This window comes from Typopeltis vanoorti, chromosome 4, assembly GCF_054136105.1.
Source record: "Typopeltis vanoorti isolate ZY-2024b chromosome 4, IOZ_Tvanoo_1.0, whole genome shotgun sequence".
NCBI classification, from domain to species: domain Eukaryota; kingdom Metazoa; phylum Arthropoda; class Arachnida; order Uropygi; family Thelyphonidae; genus Typopeltis; species Typopeltis vanoorti.
Window position 1 is genome coordinate 64,441,994 of NC_143552.1, and position 20,507 is coordinate 64,462,500.

At 34.4% G+C, this 20,507-nt stretch overlaps 1 protein-coding gene across 1 annotated transcript in view; it reads left to right on the forward strand.

Moving 5' to 3' along the window:
- Positions 1–3,784: 3,784 nt before the first annotated feature.
- The window catches only part of LanA (laminin subunit alpha), a 1,191,635-nt gene continuing 1,174,912 nt past the window's right edge, over positions 3,785–20,507 (forward strand). Inside the window, exon 1 of the mRNA XM_090391815.1 lies at positions 3,785–4,189. Coding sequence (XP_090247941.1) covers positions 3,785–4,189 — 405 coding nt within the window. The remainder of the gene's footprint in view (positions 4,190–20,507) is intronic.

Consider the following 20,507-nt stretch of genomic DNA (forward strand, 5'->3'; position numbering starts at 1 on the left):
ATGGACGATCAGAGAAGATATAATCCACAAACAGTTTTATATGTAAATCAGTTTAGCAGCTTCAAAGCCTTTAAGATTTCCCACAGACAGTAGTATTTGCTTTCCAAAAGTATCCTGGTGGCAGTATTTATATAGGTCAGACTAGGAGAAGTTATGTAGTTATGGGGAGTGAATACCGCAACGACGTCTCTTACAATCGAGGAGATAAGTCAGGACTCAATGCCCATGTCTCCATAGAAAACTATGAAGTGGATTGGTCCACGACTTTGATGCCTTATCTCAAAATGACTTCCGTCTGGTCGCTTCGGGGAATCTAGTGAAGTATTTCGCCCAAACTCTAGTCTGAACAGAAAGCAGGGTCTCATTTTCAATTACGTTGGATAAAATCACTTATTCCATCTTTCAGCACATTGGACGTTACTACACCAACAACTACTTAAGAACTATTCGCTGCAATAGTTGCACGTGCGATAGATATTTCAAGCTCATAAACTGCTCTGAATTGTTACTCGATTGACTAAATAAATAAAAGAATTGATATTCTTTTCAGCGAGTTCTGGATAATTTCATATTTTGTATTTTCTAGTTGTTTTGCAGATTCATTTTGAGAATGCTACCAGAAGGAAGATAGTGAAACGTGAAGCTGTTCTTAATAAATAAATAAACAAGAGTATTTTCGGTGTCATAATATACTGGTCAACCTTATGATATAACTATTTCAAAATTAATTAAGCAAACAAAATGGGATAACCGCTGTTCAAAAAAAGGAGTTTGATGCCTTATTGTAGGCAACAGGGCAATTTAACAAACGCGCGATGGTTCAAGTTACATATTTTTATTGCGTCATTGTGTAGCGAAAATCAGGTACCAGACTTTTTTTTTAATTAATTAATTTTTTCCCCCGGCTTGGTTGACGCAGTGGATAGCGCACCCACTCCTCAAATTATCCATTCACCGGGCGAGCCCTTTGCAAAAAAAGTTTTATGAATGTCTTGTATGAATGAGAGTTAAATTGCATGAAGGCCTAAAGTGTATTAGAAAAAAAAAATTAAACAAAATAAACCTTAACCTATCCACAGTATTAATATACTATACATTTATATCATTTTGTGGGTGGAAGGCATAAAAACTAAGAAAAAAAAAATATTTTTTAATTATATTTGGAAAATAGTACGATTTTCTATGCCGTACAAATGCATACTATTCATCGTAGGCATATGAACAAATGTGCCAAATGAGTAGATTTTAACTGTAATGTAAGTAATAAAACATGTTTATTCCGAAACCAATCTTAAAGTTTTAAAATGAATTTATTTACGAATGTTCTTAACATGAGATCAAGAAGGGAAGCTACTTTAGATGATTTTTTTTTTTTTTTCAATTTAGAAATTTAAAAGTAAGTAAATATTTAAAGTCAAAGAATTATAATAGCTCTTTAATATACAAAGACGACATACACTTCTTGTTATTCATAGCACAGTCACGACATTGGTCCATCTGATGGAAACACTTGCGTTCGAATCTCATCTAGATCGCTGTAATAGGTTTTCAACGGAAGGTGAGTTAGCCGGTCTCATACGACTTATCTTCTCTTCCCTCTTCTTCTTCTTCCGGGGACCAACAGTCTTGTGATTCCTTTATTGTAAAATCTTGTCGAATCTTTGAGATTTGTTTTCTTTCGTGTACAAATACAGTAATGGAAGCAAATTTACGAAGATATTTGTGCAGCACTTTTTTTCCTTTTCTTTTGTCACATGCTCTTCAATTTTTTTTATCTTACTCTTCCTGGGTTATTCTCTCCCGAGAATGGTCTCTTTAGTAGTAGACAGCACTCTTAAAATATATGATTAAATAACTTACTAATTATATGAAGAGCCAAAGGCTTCAATTCGGCGACATGAACTTATTTAAGCTTTAAACAATATGGAATGTAATATCCCTTAACTTAAAAAAAAAAAAAAAAAGATTAAATAAGTGTTCATAAAATGATCTTTCTTGTTATCCATAACGTAGTATCACGCAGTATAGTTTATTCAACGGTCTTGGTGACATCCGCTACAAAATTTTCCGAAGGAAATTCATTTCTTGTAGAAAAAGAATATCGAATCGGAGATGTAAAAGATGATACCCCCCCTCCCCCATTGTCTAGTTGTTGGACCGAAGTGCTGGGAAAATTCTAAGGAAGAAGATCCCTCTTATTTGCTAAGACCAAGCAGCTGCTTTTAATTAAGTATTCAAGGTTCTTGTTTTATCGACTGTGTTGTGTTGAGATAATGTTTCCTCCCGAAAGCAATAACTTATTCATGCAAAAATTCTGCATATTGGAAGAAATGAAGTTTGTTTTCTACTTGGGAGCTAATAAAATTCTTTAGCCTTACTCAGATATTTTTATTTCCATGGCACGAATTTATCGCTGGTCTTGGAATCAGGGAAATGGTTGTTGTTATACGTACGAAAAACCTTCAAACTAAACAACAGTAATCTTTATTTTGTTAGAGAAAATCTGCTAATAATAATAATAATAATAATAATAATAATAATAATAATAATAATAATAATAATTTAAAGTGATAAATGTAATACACCTAAATTAAAATAAAATGTCTTATATTTCTCGGTTGGCGAACTAACTTACCAAAATACAAATGATGACTTGTTTTTGATTGTAAAATTATTTTTGTTTTCATTGCGTAATTGTACTCACAGATACTGTTTTATATAATTATTAATCATATTTATATTTAGAATGACTGCTTATTCTAAATTCCCTAAAAACGACTAGTTGTGCAGTCACGTGACTCATGAAACATATAACATATAATAATAATTTATTATTATTATTATTTTTTGCATTCCCTTTTTTATTTTTACGGACATTTACTAAACATGTAAAATTAGAAAAAGGCGCGAATTATCACCATCATTATATTATTAATAAATAACAACAACGTGATTTATAACTATATTATTATTATTTAACACCTTCAGGGAGTCCAAAGACTCATCGAGGGAGAGTGTGCCAACAGCATCGAACGATTGGATCCCTTCCAACTACTAACCGCGCTCAAACTACTTAACTGAACTATTAGTAGTAGAGGCTCTACCAATCGACCAACCTTTGCTAGCTTTCATTGCTACTAATATTTTTGTAATTGTATGTCTTATAATATGACTCATATAGTCTCCTTCTCAAACTGTAATACAATTCTCATAACTGTTGGTATTATAAATATAGCTATTATATATCAATGAATGAGCGAAAAAATAACACAAGTATTTTTTACCCACTTGTTCACCGACTACTTTTGTAGTTTCAACAAAATTTGGAATAATTTTTATTCATGTATTTATTTGTAGTGGAACGAATCTTGCGTTGATTTCCGATTTGTTTTCTTTCTTAAATGGGCGTCTGCAAAATGAATTATGTGGACGAGGGAGGGGATAAATATCTTAATTGCTAATTAGAAAAGGTCATCCAGTATATAATTGTAGCATTCAAAATAATCTTATCATTTTGATAAAATTAAGTTTTATTATTCATTCTACAAACAAAGCGAGAGAGAAAGGGCATACACAATTTTCACATTTTTTCTGCAACAAACGCTGCTTCAAATTCCCGCTACTTTAGCATGCTCTCCTTCTCTCTCTCCGTCACTCCCTCCTTCTTCCTTCAGGGATGTTACGGTATTAATGAGGCTTGTCTTTTCCTTCCCCCTTTAAAGAAAATGGACTTGTCTTGTTATAAACTTTCTTCGCTCCAGTCTTTACGCTCAGAGTAAACAAGATGTTACGAGAGGAAAGAGGGAGCGGGAAGTTCGTTATCGCAGCGTTGACTGCATGGTTGCAACTCACGTGCTTTACTGTTCCGCGAACAGCGGGACAAGTCCTGAATCCTCCTTTCTTTAATTTGGCTGAAGGGCGCAAAATATGGGCTTCTGCAACTTGTGGGGAAGGCGTTTCTGGACCAGAATTGTATTGTAAACTTGTCGGTGCAAATACTGACAGACAGGACAATCCTAATGTTAATCTTATTCAGGGACAAGTTTGCGATTATTGCGATCCCAATGATCCAAAACGAGCTCATCCTGCCGAAAACGCTATTGATGGCTCCCAACGTTGGTGGCAAAGTCCCCCGCTGTCCCGTGGTAACAGGTACAATGAGATCAACCTTACCATTGATCTTGGACAGGTGAGTGATGTATTTTTTTTTAATTAAATCATAATCTTCTTGCATAAATGGAAAAGTAATAATCAAAATTTCACTTATATATATATAACTTGGTTGTTAGGTAAAACCAGGTTTAAAATAGCGCTTGGTATCTTTGACATATATATATACATATATATATATATATATATATATATATATATATATATATATATATATATATATATATTAATGAAAATATTTAATGACTAGAACCGAAATAAATTTATTTATTCTCGGTTTTAATCATTTATTTTTTTTTTATTAAAATGTATCATAACAACCGAGTCAATGTTCCTGAACGCATATATATATGTTGTTACTAGTGTTGACTCGGGATGTATACATTTAGAATTAATAATTATACTGAATAGAACCCGACGAGTATAATAAAAAACTTAATGAATCACAACTAGTTTCATCGGAGTTCCGACTTCTTCAGGTGAGTAAGAAATAACTAAAAACTTACAAAAACTAATACGGTAAAAAAAAAAAAAAAGTCCATTTTTTTTACCGAATTAGTTTTTGTAAATTTTAGTTATTTCTTATTCACCTGAAGAAGTCGGAACTCCGATGAAACTAGTTGTGATTCATTAAAGTTTTTTATTATACTCGTCGGGTTCTAGTCAGTATAATTATTAATTCTAAATATATGTATATATATATATATATATTAATACAAAGACTGTACTCGTATACAGTCTTTGTATTAATATAATATTACTGACGTACGAGTACATTATTAACATTACCAGAAATAATACTTTGTTTTTCAGCATAAATATATATTTTAAATTCAAATATCTTCCAATATTATTAAGTCGCTACAGTGTGCAGACTTTCGTTTGTTATTGTTATGTATGAGAAATTTAAATATGGTAGACAGGGCGACTAATATGAATACACATTACTATTTTACACACACACACGCGCGCGCGCGCGCACGCACCCCCCCCCCCCCCACACAAAGTTATAACATTTACTTTAAGGTTTAAATGCGTATTTGAAATAAATAATAATAATAAAAAAAACATACGAACAGGTTAGGTTACTATTAACTGAAAATTTCCCAAAAATTTTACTTCGGTTTCTAAAAGAGTAGGCGATTTTTATCCCCCGTTTTCTTTTCATACATCCTAAATCAGCAGCTGCAAAAGATCTACTTTATAACTGTGCAAGTAAAAGAGGACTATAAAATTTATTACTTCTACAGTTCCTGTTCTTTGGATAATTCCCTAGTCATCATCATGGATAGCCCACTCTAACTAGTGATGGATCCAAAGTTGGGGGAGACGGAGATTTTTTCCGAGAAATCACGGACATCCAAAGTCTCTCTCTCTGTGATGAACAGTAGCAAGATACTAGAAAAACAACGCTTTTAAAATGACAACTGTTTTTCGTAATAACTTCAATATGAAAACATCATAAATTTCAACTAACGAACTCACAGAAGTGCCGAAGTAGAGAAGTCACATTTTGTATCGTCATAATTTTTTACTCACATCATGCAAGGCGAAAATGAAAACTATAATTATTGGTACCCGCTCTTTTGGATTATAATACAAGTTCAGAAATTCGAAATGTTGAAGGCAATTATATTAAACAAATAAAGAATTTTCAAATAAGTTGCAAAGCCCGTGAAGTTATAAGAATATATATATATATATATATATATATATATATATATATATATATATATATATATATATATATATATATACACACACACACACAGACACACACTAGTGTGTCTGTGTGTGTGATTATAAGTGTAATTATAAGTGTATTATATAAGTCAATCACTATTTTTTCGTGCTCTTTTTTCATTACTTAGAGCAGGGCTGTCCAAAGCTGCCCGCGGGTCGCATGCGACCCGCCTGTGGGTTTTGATTTTCACGAGCGAAAAAATAAAACAATTTGAATCGAATGCGTATTAGATATTTTAATTCTATCACTAATCGATAATCTCGATTTTGATAATTTTATTTGGTATTTTTACATCACTATATACCCACGTATTTTTCAAATATTAGATGTGTCGAAGAAGCGTTCTTACACTGTTTTGTTCCAACGCGCATGCTCCCAGGAGCTCACAGGGAATGTGAGCGCGCGATTATTGCGCAATTAGTGTTCGTTTGTTCAGCGCGCGGTTAGCCTAGTGGCTTTGCGCTTCGCAACCATATACCTGGGGAAGGAGTGTCCCAGGTTCGATTCCTGTTGTAGACGTGAGGAATTTGAGGATCTTCCTCAGGCATAGCCAAGTTAGCCGGTCTTGGGCGCGGTCAGTAGGGTTTTTTCCGCCAGTTTATCTGGCGTTTTTCATCCCGCAAGCAGGCAAACCGGCCCCGTGAACATACGCCTCTACAGTCAAAAATATATCCCCCCCCCAGCGGCAGACCAGGCGACGGGTCGGTTGGGAGTGGTATTGACAGGAAGTCGCATCTAGGTAGCACGCGGACCCTGCGTAGGAAGCGGGAATAACGCGTAGAAGAAGAAGTGTTCGTTTGTTCAGCTTCCGAGGTTGTGTTGCTGCTGCTCACCAAATTACTAGATACGCCTTGTGATGCGGCCCCCAGGATAATTTTTTTTTTTCTAATTCGGTCCTTGGATTACCTAAGGTTGGATAGCCCTGACTTAGAATAACAATAATTCCATACTGCGTACGATATTTAGTAACCGTAATTTATTTATGTTATTGTTTTTAATTTTACTCAAGCTTATGGTTCATTATTACCATGAAAGGGCTAAGGACTAGATAATGCAGGAATCCTGCTTAGAAATCAAACAAAGAACTTTTCAATCTCCCTTTAGGCCTCCAATAAGTAGGATTCGAACCCACAGCCTGTTGGCCGGAAAGTGCCTACGTCATCTATTTGACCATCTCCACCTCTCTCCTTAAAGAAGGTGGGGGAGGGGGCGTTGTTGTCAAGTGGTATGCCACAGGACTTTGTTCTGGTGATAGTTTTGTTAATTTGTGTTGTCAATATACATGGTTGCAAACAATGCAAAATTGACAAATTAATAGCAGAAAATTGAGGGATCTGAACTGGTTGCCGCACTGTAGGCAGATTAGGAATACCAGTTCATATATTGCAGTCATATTAACGATGATGCCCATTAGCTTGAAAGACCATGGTTCGAATCCGATCTAGAGTGCGAGGACTATCTATCTATAAGTTGTAAGTTATCTGTCATATGTCATTTGAAGTCCTATCCTGTAAAACAACCCTTCACAGAACGCACACACAATGACAGACATGGCTGTAACGCTGGAGACGTAACCATATCGTAATTAGGTTTGTATAAGCCTTCTATAAGAGCTGTTTGTAACAGGTCATTGGACGTAATATGTAGATACGAAGATAGTATGGGATTTTTGTGTTCTTCACAAATTACAAGTTTCATGCGAATTCTGACATGGCTAAGTTTGGCAGGAACTAATTTTTAAACTGGCTTCAGAAGCATTCTGTTTAAGAAAAAAATTTTCTCGTATTCAAATGAAATCAATTCTGAGATCTGATCTATTCTGTTTTTCACGTAGTGTACAAAAGTTTTTTTTTTTTTTTCGTGTAATTTTTTATTGCCTAGAGATAAAAAATCTGTCAGTTATAGAATGATTGATTGTATCGATATTTCGAAGTTTGTTTTCATTTTATATGTATATTATTGGAAGTACAGGGTAGCCATAAATTAACTTTCCCTCTTTGGAGGTATCTGTAGCTAAAATTAATACACGGAATGAGACCACATTTTATACTGAGACTTTCGAAGGTATGGGAGATGACTTCCGCGAAAAAAGATTTAGTACCAAAAGTCGCCGATAGGGAAAATTTTGGCGCTTTCCGTTTATTGGTTTTAGCTACAGATGCCTAAAAAGAGGGAAAGTTATTTTATGGCCACCCTGTACTTTTTTTTTTCTCACTCAAATATTAATATTTCTTGCCCTTTCAAGCCAGACACGAGAAACAGTGCTGCATTCGATTGCTGATTAGTTTTCTAAATTTAGTATGCGTGCGTTACAGTGCAGATTCAAACAAGGAATCTGACTTTGGAAGTACAAAATAAAACTTATAAGCTTGCAAATTAATTTTCTCAAACCGTGATGAAATTATCAGAGTTAATCAGTTTTATGCCTAGTTTTGAACATAGAAAGTGAGGAATTCTCACCCCCCCATATTCCTTTAAACTCATGCAGTCAGTTGAAGCCCAATATTTATAGGATTAATGCTACAAGTATCGCATGTAGTACTCTTAATATTTCAAAATATTTCAGCGCGTTTAGTTTACAAATAATAAATGACTCATTGAAACACGTGTGTGACATGAAGGCTAAATCGTGGACTTGATAGCCATAAGATTGTTAGGCTCACATCAACACAAGAATCTGCCCATTGACCAATGGAAGCAAACACAATACTTGACCACAGCCTAAATGATAAGGCTGCAATTTCCAGATAATACAGTATTCAGTGTTTTAAAAGTCGATATATAATGTAATCTGTACTGTATTATTTGATTTTATAAAATGATTTTATAGTTTTTGAGACGCACGACAGATTATAAAAAAACAATTTAAGCGCCTCCGTAGCGCAATTGGAAGAACGATAGTACATTGCGCGCCCTTCGATTGGAAAAGGCCTGAGCTCGATTCTCGTTGTGACAAGAGAAATCTTTATATGGGTGTCTTAGCCGATCTCCTACGGAGGTAGCAGGATTTTGTCTCTCCCGGAAACTCGGGTTTTTCAACTTGGCCTTGAGAACAGGAATAACTTATAGGCAGCAATACTGTTGCTGGGATGTAGATGGCTTAGTGTGAAGATGGTGGTGATGTAAGGATTGTATAAGCCAAGTTTTTTCGGCTTATACAATCACATACATTTTGTGATTGTATAAGCCGAATCACAGTATGTGTAGTTTTTTTTTGTTCACAAACAAAACTACACATACTACAAAAACTACACTGTAAGTTGCATGCAGTATGTGCAGATATAGAATTAAGAAGTGTAGACGGTGGTTATGTTAAGCAGAGTATCTTTCAGCGATTCGTTGAAGGAGTCATATAATAATAATTAATAATAAAATAATAACAATTATTATTATTGAATTTCTGCAACAAAAAGTTATATGTATTTTATTCTTTTCCCTGCAGCCACTTGAACCTATCAGTGCCCACAGGAATATTCGTTCTCTGCTTTTAGAAACTTTGTATTAGACCAATCCATCCACATTCTTTCTCCCCCCCCTCCAACACACACACACACACAGACAGAAAGAAAATATTTAAAAAAAATGGGACGGGATATATAATCGAGTCAAAAATAATAAATGAAATGACATTATGTAAAATTTGTTTGTTATTTAAAGCGATACTTTATATGATGTTTTCATAATTTGACACCTAATACATTACTTTTCATGATGGCTACTTGCATCTATCTTAGAGATTCCAGCTTTTTTTTTTTTTTTTAACGCTAAATCCCTCCCACCCTCCAGTTTTGTTTATCACTCCTGCCTGGAAAGATTATTATTATTATTATTACATGACACTTCCAAGTACTCATCGCCGTAGGGCACTCTTCAACTCCCGGCCCCACCATTTAATCCATCAAGTACACAGAACTTCTACTACCATCACATCTATACACAATGCCATCTACTGCCCACCATCACCACTAATAATTTTGGTGTCTCTAAATTGTGTGTATGTGTGTTCTGAAGGCAATTTGCTTGTACGCGGGATTAAAAACCCGAGTTTCCGAGAATAAAACTCTACTCCCCCTGTATGAGATCGGGTAACTCACCTTCAAAAATGTGATGTTACTCTAACATGACTATTAGAATGATGTCATGACCTTACCTACTGTTAATTACAAAAATAAATAAATAAATGAAGGTGGATAATCCTGTTTTAGAGGAGCATTTCAGGCCTTCAGTAAGCTGGTAGTGATCTCACATGAAATAATCTGCAACGAATATTCAGTGCTTGCATTGGGAACTGAATTTATGTTTCCACCGATTGGAACATGAACGCTATCAGCTCTACCAACAGGCCTGGTAATTATGAGCCATTTATTGAATTAACAATTATTAATTAAAAGTAAAAATATTATTATTATACACAGGCACCTCCATTGAATCCGTAGACTAATCTTTGGAGGTCCATTTTAAAAACATTAATTAACTGTTTAATTAACATTAATTAAACAATTGTCAAGAGTAGGACATTTCTATTTCAGCATATGCTGTCTCGATAGGCCTTTAAATCATTTAAATCGAAAAAATATTTTCCGTATTAAAAAAGCAAAAACAAAATCATCTGCTGCTTTAAGTACGAAAAGCGCTGTAGTAAAAAAAGATCGCATTTCATTGCTGGAAACTGTATAAGGAGGGTGAGAGCAAAGGAGTGAGAAGCATGTTCTTTGCGTGAAGGGTGGTTGGTAAGTGAAATGCATTTTCTGAGTGTGTTGTGGATGTGGACACATTGAATCAGTTTAAGACGAGGTTGGATGAGCATTGTATGTACCTCCCACGATGAATCTCTGACTCCATGGAGGTCGCGTGTTGATGATAATAATGATAATAATAATAATAATAATAATAATAATAATAAAATTATATATATATATATATATATATATTTATTATTATTATTATTATTATTATTATTATTTGAGTTTTAAAATTGTAATTGGTGACAAAGAATAATAAATTCAATATGTCTTCTCCGTCCTTGAAGAATTATGTCTCACATTTTACACAGTGTTAACCAAGGCTGTTAAAGGAAAAGAAGAGAAAATTAGATCATAATTTTTTTTTTCCCTTTCGCGGTTGGGACTATCATTAAAAAGAAAGCTTGTTTGCAAGCTAACTTAGCTAGCCATTGCCTGTGATGTGTTTAGTTATTTATTTAAATTACCTGTTTTCTAAGTGCTAACTTTCTGTATTTGATGGCTCAGCGGTTTCGTCTTTAGAGATATTCTTATTTTTGGACTAAAATAATTAAAATTTTTAAAAATTCGTACACATAGAAACCATTAGAAGAAAACAGTTGTAGCTCGCCACTTGATCAATAGATGGCTATTTTTTGATATGGTTTGTTTTGTTAGAGAGAATTTCTGTTAAACTGCGTGTTAACAATTTAGCTTATTTTTCGTAAGATCTAGCCCAGGGGTCGGCAACCTGCGGCTCCGGAGCCGCATACGGCTCTTTGAATGAATAATTGATGCTCTTTTCGTTATTAAAAGATCATAGAAGTAAAAAGAAGTTTTTTGTAAGTCAAATGACCCCTAACCATATGTCGATACTCAAACGTCAGTTTACATTGGGCACGATCAGAGCGCTCGCATAGGCGGAGCGCTATGCCAGCGCCCCCTTGAAGCGAAAATTAATCGCTACAAATTAAATTAATTTGTAGCGAATGGCGATCGCTACGGTCGCCATTTGCTACGATCGAGCAGTTGACTCTGACACGTTTATGACGTCACGCTAGGCTAGCATATGTAGCGCTTGCCTGTCTGAACGCGCCCATTGTCTTCGCATATAGTGCAGGTGTGGACTGTAAATCTTCTCACTTTGTTAAAATAAATAAAGGTTTTGTAGTGGACGTTGCAATGCTTGTGTTAGGTAACGTGAATATTGAAACATTAAATTAAATATTAACAAAATAAAAATATTTTTATAGTATTTAACATGTCAGCAAAGAAGAGAAAGGTAGAACAAGAAAATCGGTAGTTTAAAATTGAATGGACCGAAACCTACGCATTTGTAGCAAATACAGCAGGATTTCCAATGTGTTTAACATGCCATGAAAAGCTTTCAAACAATAAAAAATCAAATATACAAAGATATTTTTTAAAACACGATACATTTGACAAAACATATCCACGGGGAGATTGAAGAAAAAAGGCAGTAGAAAAGTTGTAACGCAAAGTAAACCTAACTAAATGTTCATTTTCCAAATGGATAAAAGAATCAAGAAATACAACTATTGCTGGTTTTGCCCGTTCAAGAAGTTATTAAACAAGGAAAACCTTTTACGGACGGCGAATATGTGAAAGAATGTTTTATTAAAATGTCTGAATATCTTTTCTGCGATTTTAAAAACAAAGCGGAAATAATTACAAAAATAAAAGACATGCCATTATCTGCTAAGATTGTAAGAGACAGAACTATACGAATGGCAGAAGATATAACAAATCAGCAGGTTACAGATTAAATTCAACACCAGGATTCTCCATTGCCTGTGACAAATTATGTAATGTGGATGACATTGCACAGATTGTACTTATTTGTAGATACATAAACTCTCAAGGACCTCAGGAAGAATCACTCAATATACTGTCACTTACAGGACAAACTCGTGGAGAAGACATTGAATCTGCTGTTACCACTTGCTTGAAAAGTAAGGGTATTAATATTAGCAAAATATCAAAAGAATAAATGATTGAGAAATCATTTATTTAAACATTGGTTAAAAGAAATGAGTGATTAGCTAGTATGAAATAGTGGCCAAATATTCAGTTGGTTGTTGCTATAGTCCAGGGACTACAAGAGGTGACGTAGAAGATATATAATCAAGATAATCAAGATACTTTGATTATCTTGATGAACCTGGGATTTCTGTCAGGATTTCTGCATGACTGCAGGTCATAAAGAGTCCAGCTACTCCTGTCTTGGGCCTTCTCTATTTTTTTCCAACTTTTTTAATCATTGGGTCTTCCCACCTTAAGGCTAGTCTTCCAGGTTTCCTTTTGGTTTCTCTCGGATACCAGTTTGTAACTCTGACTGTCCATCTGTTGTGTCTCATTCTGGCGAGATGTCTTGCCAGTCTTCTTTTGCTGTTGTAGATTGCTTTTATTATATCCGTGAGTCCAGACTTCTTCCTGATTTCTGTGTGTCTTACGTGGTCTATTTTGTTTATATTGCACATTCTTCTTTCTATTGCACATTGAGTTGTTTTAAAGCTTTTGTTCTTCTTTTAAAGTTGTGTTCCATGTTTCACTGCCATAAGTTAATGCTGGTAAGATGTGACTATTGAAAAGATGGGCTCTTATTTCTATATCTATGTTTCGGTTGGTATTATTGATTTTATTTTGTTGAAGGCTATCCGAGCAGCTCTTTTTCTCCTTGCTATTTCATTTGTTATATCATTATTCATTTTTATAGACTGGCCGAGGTAGATGTATTCTTCAACTTTCTCAATGGTGTGAGATTCTAGAGGAATTGTATGAACTTTACAGTATTTGTTTTTCATCCATCTTGTTTTGTCCGGGTGTATTTCCAATCCAATTTTTTTGGCAGTTTTGGCTTATGTTATTCAGCATTGATTCTAAGAGTTTGGGTGAGTGAGATATTAATACCACATCTGCGAATAATATGATATTTAACATTTTCGCCATCAATGTTTGTTCCATCTTTCATGTCAATTTTTCGAATGATGCTGTCCAGAGTAGATGTGAAGAGATTAGGTGATAAGACATCACCCTGATGTACTCCTCTACTTAAGTTAATTTTAATCGGATGATTGAAAAGGGTGATATTTCTTGTGCCTTCTTTGTAGATATCTTTTATGAATTGGATGTATGCTTTTTCTACGCCTTGTTCTATTAAAGCTTGGAATACTGCGTTATGCTCAACAATGTCAAATGCCTTTTTAAAATCTATAAAAAGAAGACAAAGTGGAATCTGGTATTCTCTGCATCTTTCTGTTAGTTGAGTAATAGTTCGAATGTGGTCTATTGTCGAAAAGCCTTTTTTGAAACCAGCTGTTCTTTGCAACTATTTTCATTGATGAAGGTTTGTATTCAGTTTAGGATGACTTTGGCGAATATTTTATATGTGTGCTAATAGACAGATGGGTCTGTAGTTACTAATGTCTTTTTTATTACCTTTTTTATGCAGAATTATGGTCTTTGGTATTTTCCATTCAGTAGGTACTTTCCTTAATTGTATGTATCGGGTAAACCTTTCTGCTAGAGCTTTAAAGAGTATTTGTCCACCCATTTTTAATTCATCAGATTTTATACCGTCAATTCCTGGTGATCGGTCATTTTTCATATGGTGGATAGCCATTTTTACTTTTTCAGGTAGGACAGATGGTATTTCCAAATTTTCGTCTGGTACTGGAGCTTGATTACTTGTTTAGATGGTTCTCATAAAAGATTTTATTATTTTTTCCATTTCACCTCTGTGTGTCTATTTCCTTGATTGTTTATGAAGGCTGACGGTAGTGGTTGCTTTAGATTTATTTCTTTTTCTACTTTTTTTAGGCTACTGCGGAGCCTAAAAAAAGTAGAAAAAGAAATAAATAGTCGTCTTTGATATTCTGCCTCAGTTGTTTACAAATAATTTTATATTCTAGACGATCATTTCCTGTATCTTTCAGTATTCTTTTCTTCAATAGTTCTATTGTTCTTGCTGATAGGCGTTCCCTGGTCTTAGGAGGAGGTTCATACGAGGTTCTTTCTTTGCAGTTCATCAATTGATTGTTAAAGTTTGTTAAATCTTCGTCGATGTCATTTTTTAATTTTCAGTCGGTTTCTTCCACATTTTTTCTAAATTCGTCTGGGTTTATCTGTTTTGAGCGTTTTTTATGGTTGGACTGTGCTCGTATGCGTTCATTTTTTTAAAATGTATTTTGAGGGTGGCTCTTATTGGACGGTGGTCTGAATGAATGTCTCAGTAGGTTTTCCCAATGACTTCGACATTTTTTTTTATTATTCTTTTGCAATCTGTTAGGATGAAATCAATTTCATTTCTTGTCTCTCCATTTAAAGATTGCCAAGTCCATCTTTTTCCAGTTCTCTTTTTAGAGAAACTATTCATAATGTACAGCCTTTCTGCTTCTACAATTTTACAACGAGGAGTTCACCTCGTTCATTTCTTTCCCCTTTCCCTCACGGTCCAATGTATTTTTCTTCAATAAATCCTGTACCAATCTTTGCGTTGAAATCTCCACACTATTGTGTATGTTTTTTTTTTTTTCTGTAATGTTTCTCGTAGGTGTTCATAGAAATTTTCTATTTCTTCTTTGTCAACTGTTGAGGTGGGTGCGTAGGCTACTATTATTTTTATTGTTACGGATTCGCCAAATTTTAATTTTAGTGTTCCTAGTCGTTCAGAATGGATTGTGCAAGAAATAATATTTTTAGTTAGCTTTTCATTTATGATGAAGCCAACTGTTCCAGCCCTTGTAGCGTTATTTGAAGCTCCCAGAAAAATTGGTTGTGTGAGAGTGTTGGATCTGATCATAGGTTCAGAAGACCTAATTGACTTGGGAGGTTGCAAAATTTGTAGATTTCTCAAATGTATCTTATGTAGCAATAACTGACATGATAATTGAAGTTAATGAATCAGAGGTAGTTAGGATATTGTAGAATTTAAATGCAAATACTGCTGTAGGTTTGGATTGGATATTAGCTTGGGTATTACGTGAAAACGCAAGAAATTATCAATGCCTCCTGCTTAGATGTTTAACTTAAGTCTGAGCTCTGGTAAGGTCCCTAGGGAGTGGAAGGAATCTAAAATAGTTCTTTTGCATAAAGGAGACTCTAAGACTGCGGTAGAAAATTACAGACCAATCACCATCTCGAGAATGGTGGTAAAAGTATTGGAAGTATATTGCAAATAATTGTACATGTTTAAGTAAAATGCATTAACTTATCACCTAAAAGGTAATCTACTTTAATTGTAATGGACCATTGTATGCTATGTGTGTTGAAATTTTGTCTGCTTGAGATCGACCCCATCATGTCCTTAAGGTGCTCCAATTTTTGACGAATATCTGGAATTCAGGAAGATAAAAATTATGTTGCTGATTACAAAACATATTTTCAAGAAAAAAGAAGTTCTACGTTTTCACAAAGATTTAATTAAAAAAAAACACTGCTCACAAATAATGCATTCTGGTGGATGTCTTTTAATAGTTATTGATGGATCTCTGTGGACTCAGAGGGGAAAGAAGACAGCCTGCCTTTTCTCACGGTCATCGTTTTATTGACTTAAGAAGTGAGCAGTACAGTTCAGATCATTTCACCTCGACCTTTGGTCTTTGGTTAAGGGTGCTGACAAATGAGTTCTAAATCTCACAGTAACGTTCTTGATCCTATCTGTTTAATAGGTGTTGAATGAAAAATTAGTCATGAAACAAGATTTCATAAATGAAAGTCATTCATGTGAATTAAACATTTCTGTTTTGAATAGTGATGCGAAAGTAGTACCAAATTAGGGAATAAAAAATAATAATAAATAAATAAAATTCTCCTCCTTGACGTGCATACCTGGCATGTTTCTCTTTTGTACTGTAATTTCAGATGAAGCGGTATCTCTATATTGAAAGCGATGCTGTTTTAAATTAACAGAATGAACCGCTAGTGCTTGAAACTATACTGAATCCAGTTCAAGTACATAATACTTTGAAACGAACACTAATGCACACTGAGTCGAATTACATTGTTGCGCTCCTGGTTTCCAATGAATTTTTGCTCAAGAGGAGTTTAATTTTTGCCAAAAAGAGTTACAAAATAATTGATACCGAATATTGATTTATTTAATTTACTCATTATTTTTATTTAATAAATTATTTTCTTTATAACAGTGAATTATTATTTTGCCCTTACACCAGGAGATGGCAACGAAATTATCATAATCAAATTCCTGATATGTAAATTCAGGGGATGTATAGGATGTTAATGATAGTACTACATGAAAATATTATTATTGCGGAATTATTATGGACAGTTTTCGGCAACGAAATTAACCTCCACGAATTATCCAATTTCATATCGCATACGAAATAAGCTGCTGTTGCAAAAAATTGAAACACAAACATTGAAAATAGCATATTTAAATATTCGTTTCACAGATATTTGAGGCATTGAGCGTAAAAGTGGATTAACCCCAGTACTTGTGAAATGTGGACTAACACGCTTTAGTCCGCTACTGCACAGAGAAAACATTTAACATAAGTGATTTTTACTGCTATTATTGCACTTTTACTACTGCACAGAGAAAATATTTAACAGAAGTGATTTTTACTGCTATTATTGCACTTTTACTTCACATTTACTTCATTATTACTTAGGCTGACCATATTTCCTTGAGACAAAAACGGGGCAGTTAAGTAATATTCTGCATTCATGAAAAAAGTAAGACGATAAAAAAAAGTTTTATTACATAATTACACTATTTTTGCCAAGTTTTTTGCAACCACCAAAATTGGTGTTCGTGTTATCTGCACATAAAACAACAATTTTGCTTTGTAAGGCAAATTTGTCACTTACTTCCTTCAACATAAACACACTGTATGTCTGAGGTTTCACCAGGTAAGGAAATAAAGTCTATAATTTTGTCTTGAACACCACAATTTGGCAAAATGTACCGCACACAATTGGAAAAAGTTTCTGTCTTTTTTGTTTGATGCATCTAAACTGACTGCAATGCTTTTTGTTTTATTCAAATCCTCTATTATTTCGCCCAATAATATGTGTGTGGTGATAAAACATTGATAATTCCTGCTTCTGATTTGGTAAGTGCTGAAGAAAATTTTGGTTCATTTATTTTATTTTTTCACGCAAATGACAAGCAGTCGTTTGCGCGAAAACTTTTGCCGTGGCGCACAGTATGATACGGTGCTACAAGAGCTTCACTTGCTGCAATTTTATCGCTTTCGCTATCACATCTCACCATAAACGAGCTGATGTTTTTAACTGAAGCCAGCGTCTTTTCAGCATCTTTATGTTTCTGGCTACGTAGATGTTGGTTGATGTCACTTCTGTTTCCATGAGCAACGAAAAAATGGACATTACAATATTGGCATACCCCTGAAAAAAAAAGGCTTCACTTCGGCGATGCAAAATTATTCAAATTAAGTGGATATTGAATCCAACATTATTTCAGAAACTCTTGTAGTTTCTCTATTCGGCTTTGAAATAATGTTGGATTCAATATCCACTTAATTTGAATAATTGGCGTACCACTTTTGTTCCATCACTACACAGCTTGTCCAGTTTAATAAATTTGAATTCTTTCTGGAGATCGTCATTAAAACTGCAGTTTCGCCTCTTTGACATTGCAAGGATAGACTTAAAGCTTTAAAAAATGACTGAAAACTTAAAAAAAAAATATGAAATTTAAACCACCAGTTGAATAACAACGCCCCGGTTACCATACAGGCAAAATAAAAACTAACGCTACAACAGAACAGACGCCACGTCTGAGACGCGCAAGTGTTGCCAACATGCATTTTTTTTTTTAAATTATTTCTCTCAATAAATTACTGCAGATATCGATATTTAGTATCGAACAATGCAATTCCATGGTTATGCAAATCACTGGTATCCATGATATTTATATGCGATTATAGGTTATGAATAATAATTTATGATTGACCAATATTAAAGTATATTTATAGTTTTTATTAAAAACGGGACAAAATTGACATTTTTATTAAAACGATGGGATGGCCTGGAAATAAATAAATAAATAAATAAATATAAAACGGTACTGTCCCGTTCAAAACGGTATGTATGGTCAGCCTATTATTACTTTACTTCACGTATCCCTTATTCATGTCGCAATGTTAATGCGACATGTGTCAGGGATACGTGGCTGAGTGTTGAAAATAGCTTAGTAAAATCGACTAGTTCGATTCCCCCCCCCCCCCCACACACACAGAGAGAGAGAGAGAGAGAGAGAGAGAGAGAGAGAGCACATATAAATAAACACACCAGTTAGTATTAGGAACAGTGCTCCTTATCTTGCACACCGTCCGAATGCATACAAACCTTGGCGATTGTAAGAGGTAGAAACTGGATGCTTACCGATTTCCAAAAATTATACTTTGAAAGGATGTTAGCGAATCTCTTTTGTGTATATATGAAACAAGCTTTATGAAAATTCTCTACGATCGTGACTCTGTCTGAAGAGTGTATTCTATTTGTTGTTAAGGGAAAATGTCTATTCATCACACCAAGCAAATATAAAATACAAGTCTAGTGCAATACTCCAATTATTTACGATTCCTGATATCCACGACCGAATAGTATTGTAGAAGAAAGTTTTGAAAAAAGTGCTATAAATACAAATTGAAGAAAAAAAAGTACTAATAACTGGTTAGCAGAATAAAATGATGAATTGATGTTATAAATTAAGAAAATATGTACTACTTTCTTCAATGAGGTATTAAGCTTTTTGTAAATAAATGATTTGTAAATACGCGCACGCGTCTGTATTCTTCTGCCGAAAATAAGCTGAAATAGAACTGAAAGATTCCGTTTAGCTATATTTAGGTACCAAGCTATGGGGCGTATCTTTAACATTCTTTTCTATTCCAGAGTCAACAGAACACTGCTTTGAATATTATGAACATTCCTTACAATGGTCTTGAGCATTCATAAAGGGCCTGTGATAAAAATAATATTGACACGATTTTAATAGTCAGGCACCATGTTTAAAAACTGTTCTTTTTCAGATCATTAGCGGACCGTTTTCATAAGTCTTAAAAAGGGTCACCAGTGCCCCACATTATGCAGCGCATTTAATCTTCCTAACCCTGACTTCAACATTATGCTTAGCATTCCGCAGCTTCATTCTAGTAACCGTTTAAGGCCTTCCTGGAAAGAAGTGGGATGGCGTCCTGCATCACATCTCATCTTATTGTCGTAGGAGTGACTTCCCTTATTTATTTTTTAAAATCAGATATCAGCATGCTTTCATAGTTTCTTTAACATGTGAATGGTAAAGTCCTGTGTTTAAACTTAGTCGGAACTCGAAGCAGACAATGTGATGTTATTGAAATAACGTGTATGTGTGTCTACTATATGCCCTGTCTGCTTTTTTTTTTCCCCTGCTCAGTGAGCAAGAAAGGAATTTCGTGAATGTATAGCACGTGCTGCTTTCCGGACATTCTACAAACACCGGTTTACAAAGCAATTTTTTATGAACTTTTTAGCAGTTATTATTATTGTTGTTATTATTATGGACATTTTCCCACAGTAGCTTGCACTGATGAATCTTTGACTTCAGGGATGAATTTGCAATAATCTGTATTTGTGAAAAAGTGTAAAGTTATGTGCTTTGGACTGAAAAGATTCCAATTGATGTATTACATTTGATGGGCTGCACTGCTAGAAATTGAGGCCTGGGATTTAGGGTCATGGTGGACAGGGAATTGAAGTTCAGAGGACATTGGGCAAAATAGTCTGCAAAATATTATTATTGTTGTTATTATTATGGACATTTTCCCACAGTAGCTTGCACTGATGAATCTTTGACTTCAGGGATGAATTTGCAATAATCTGTA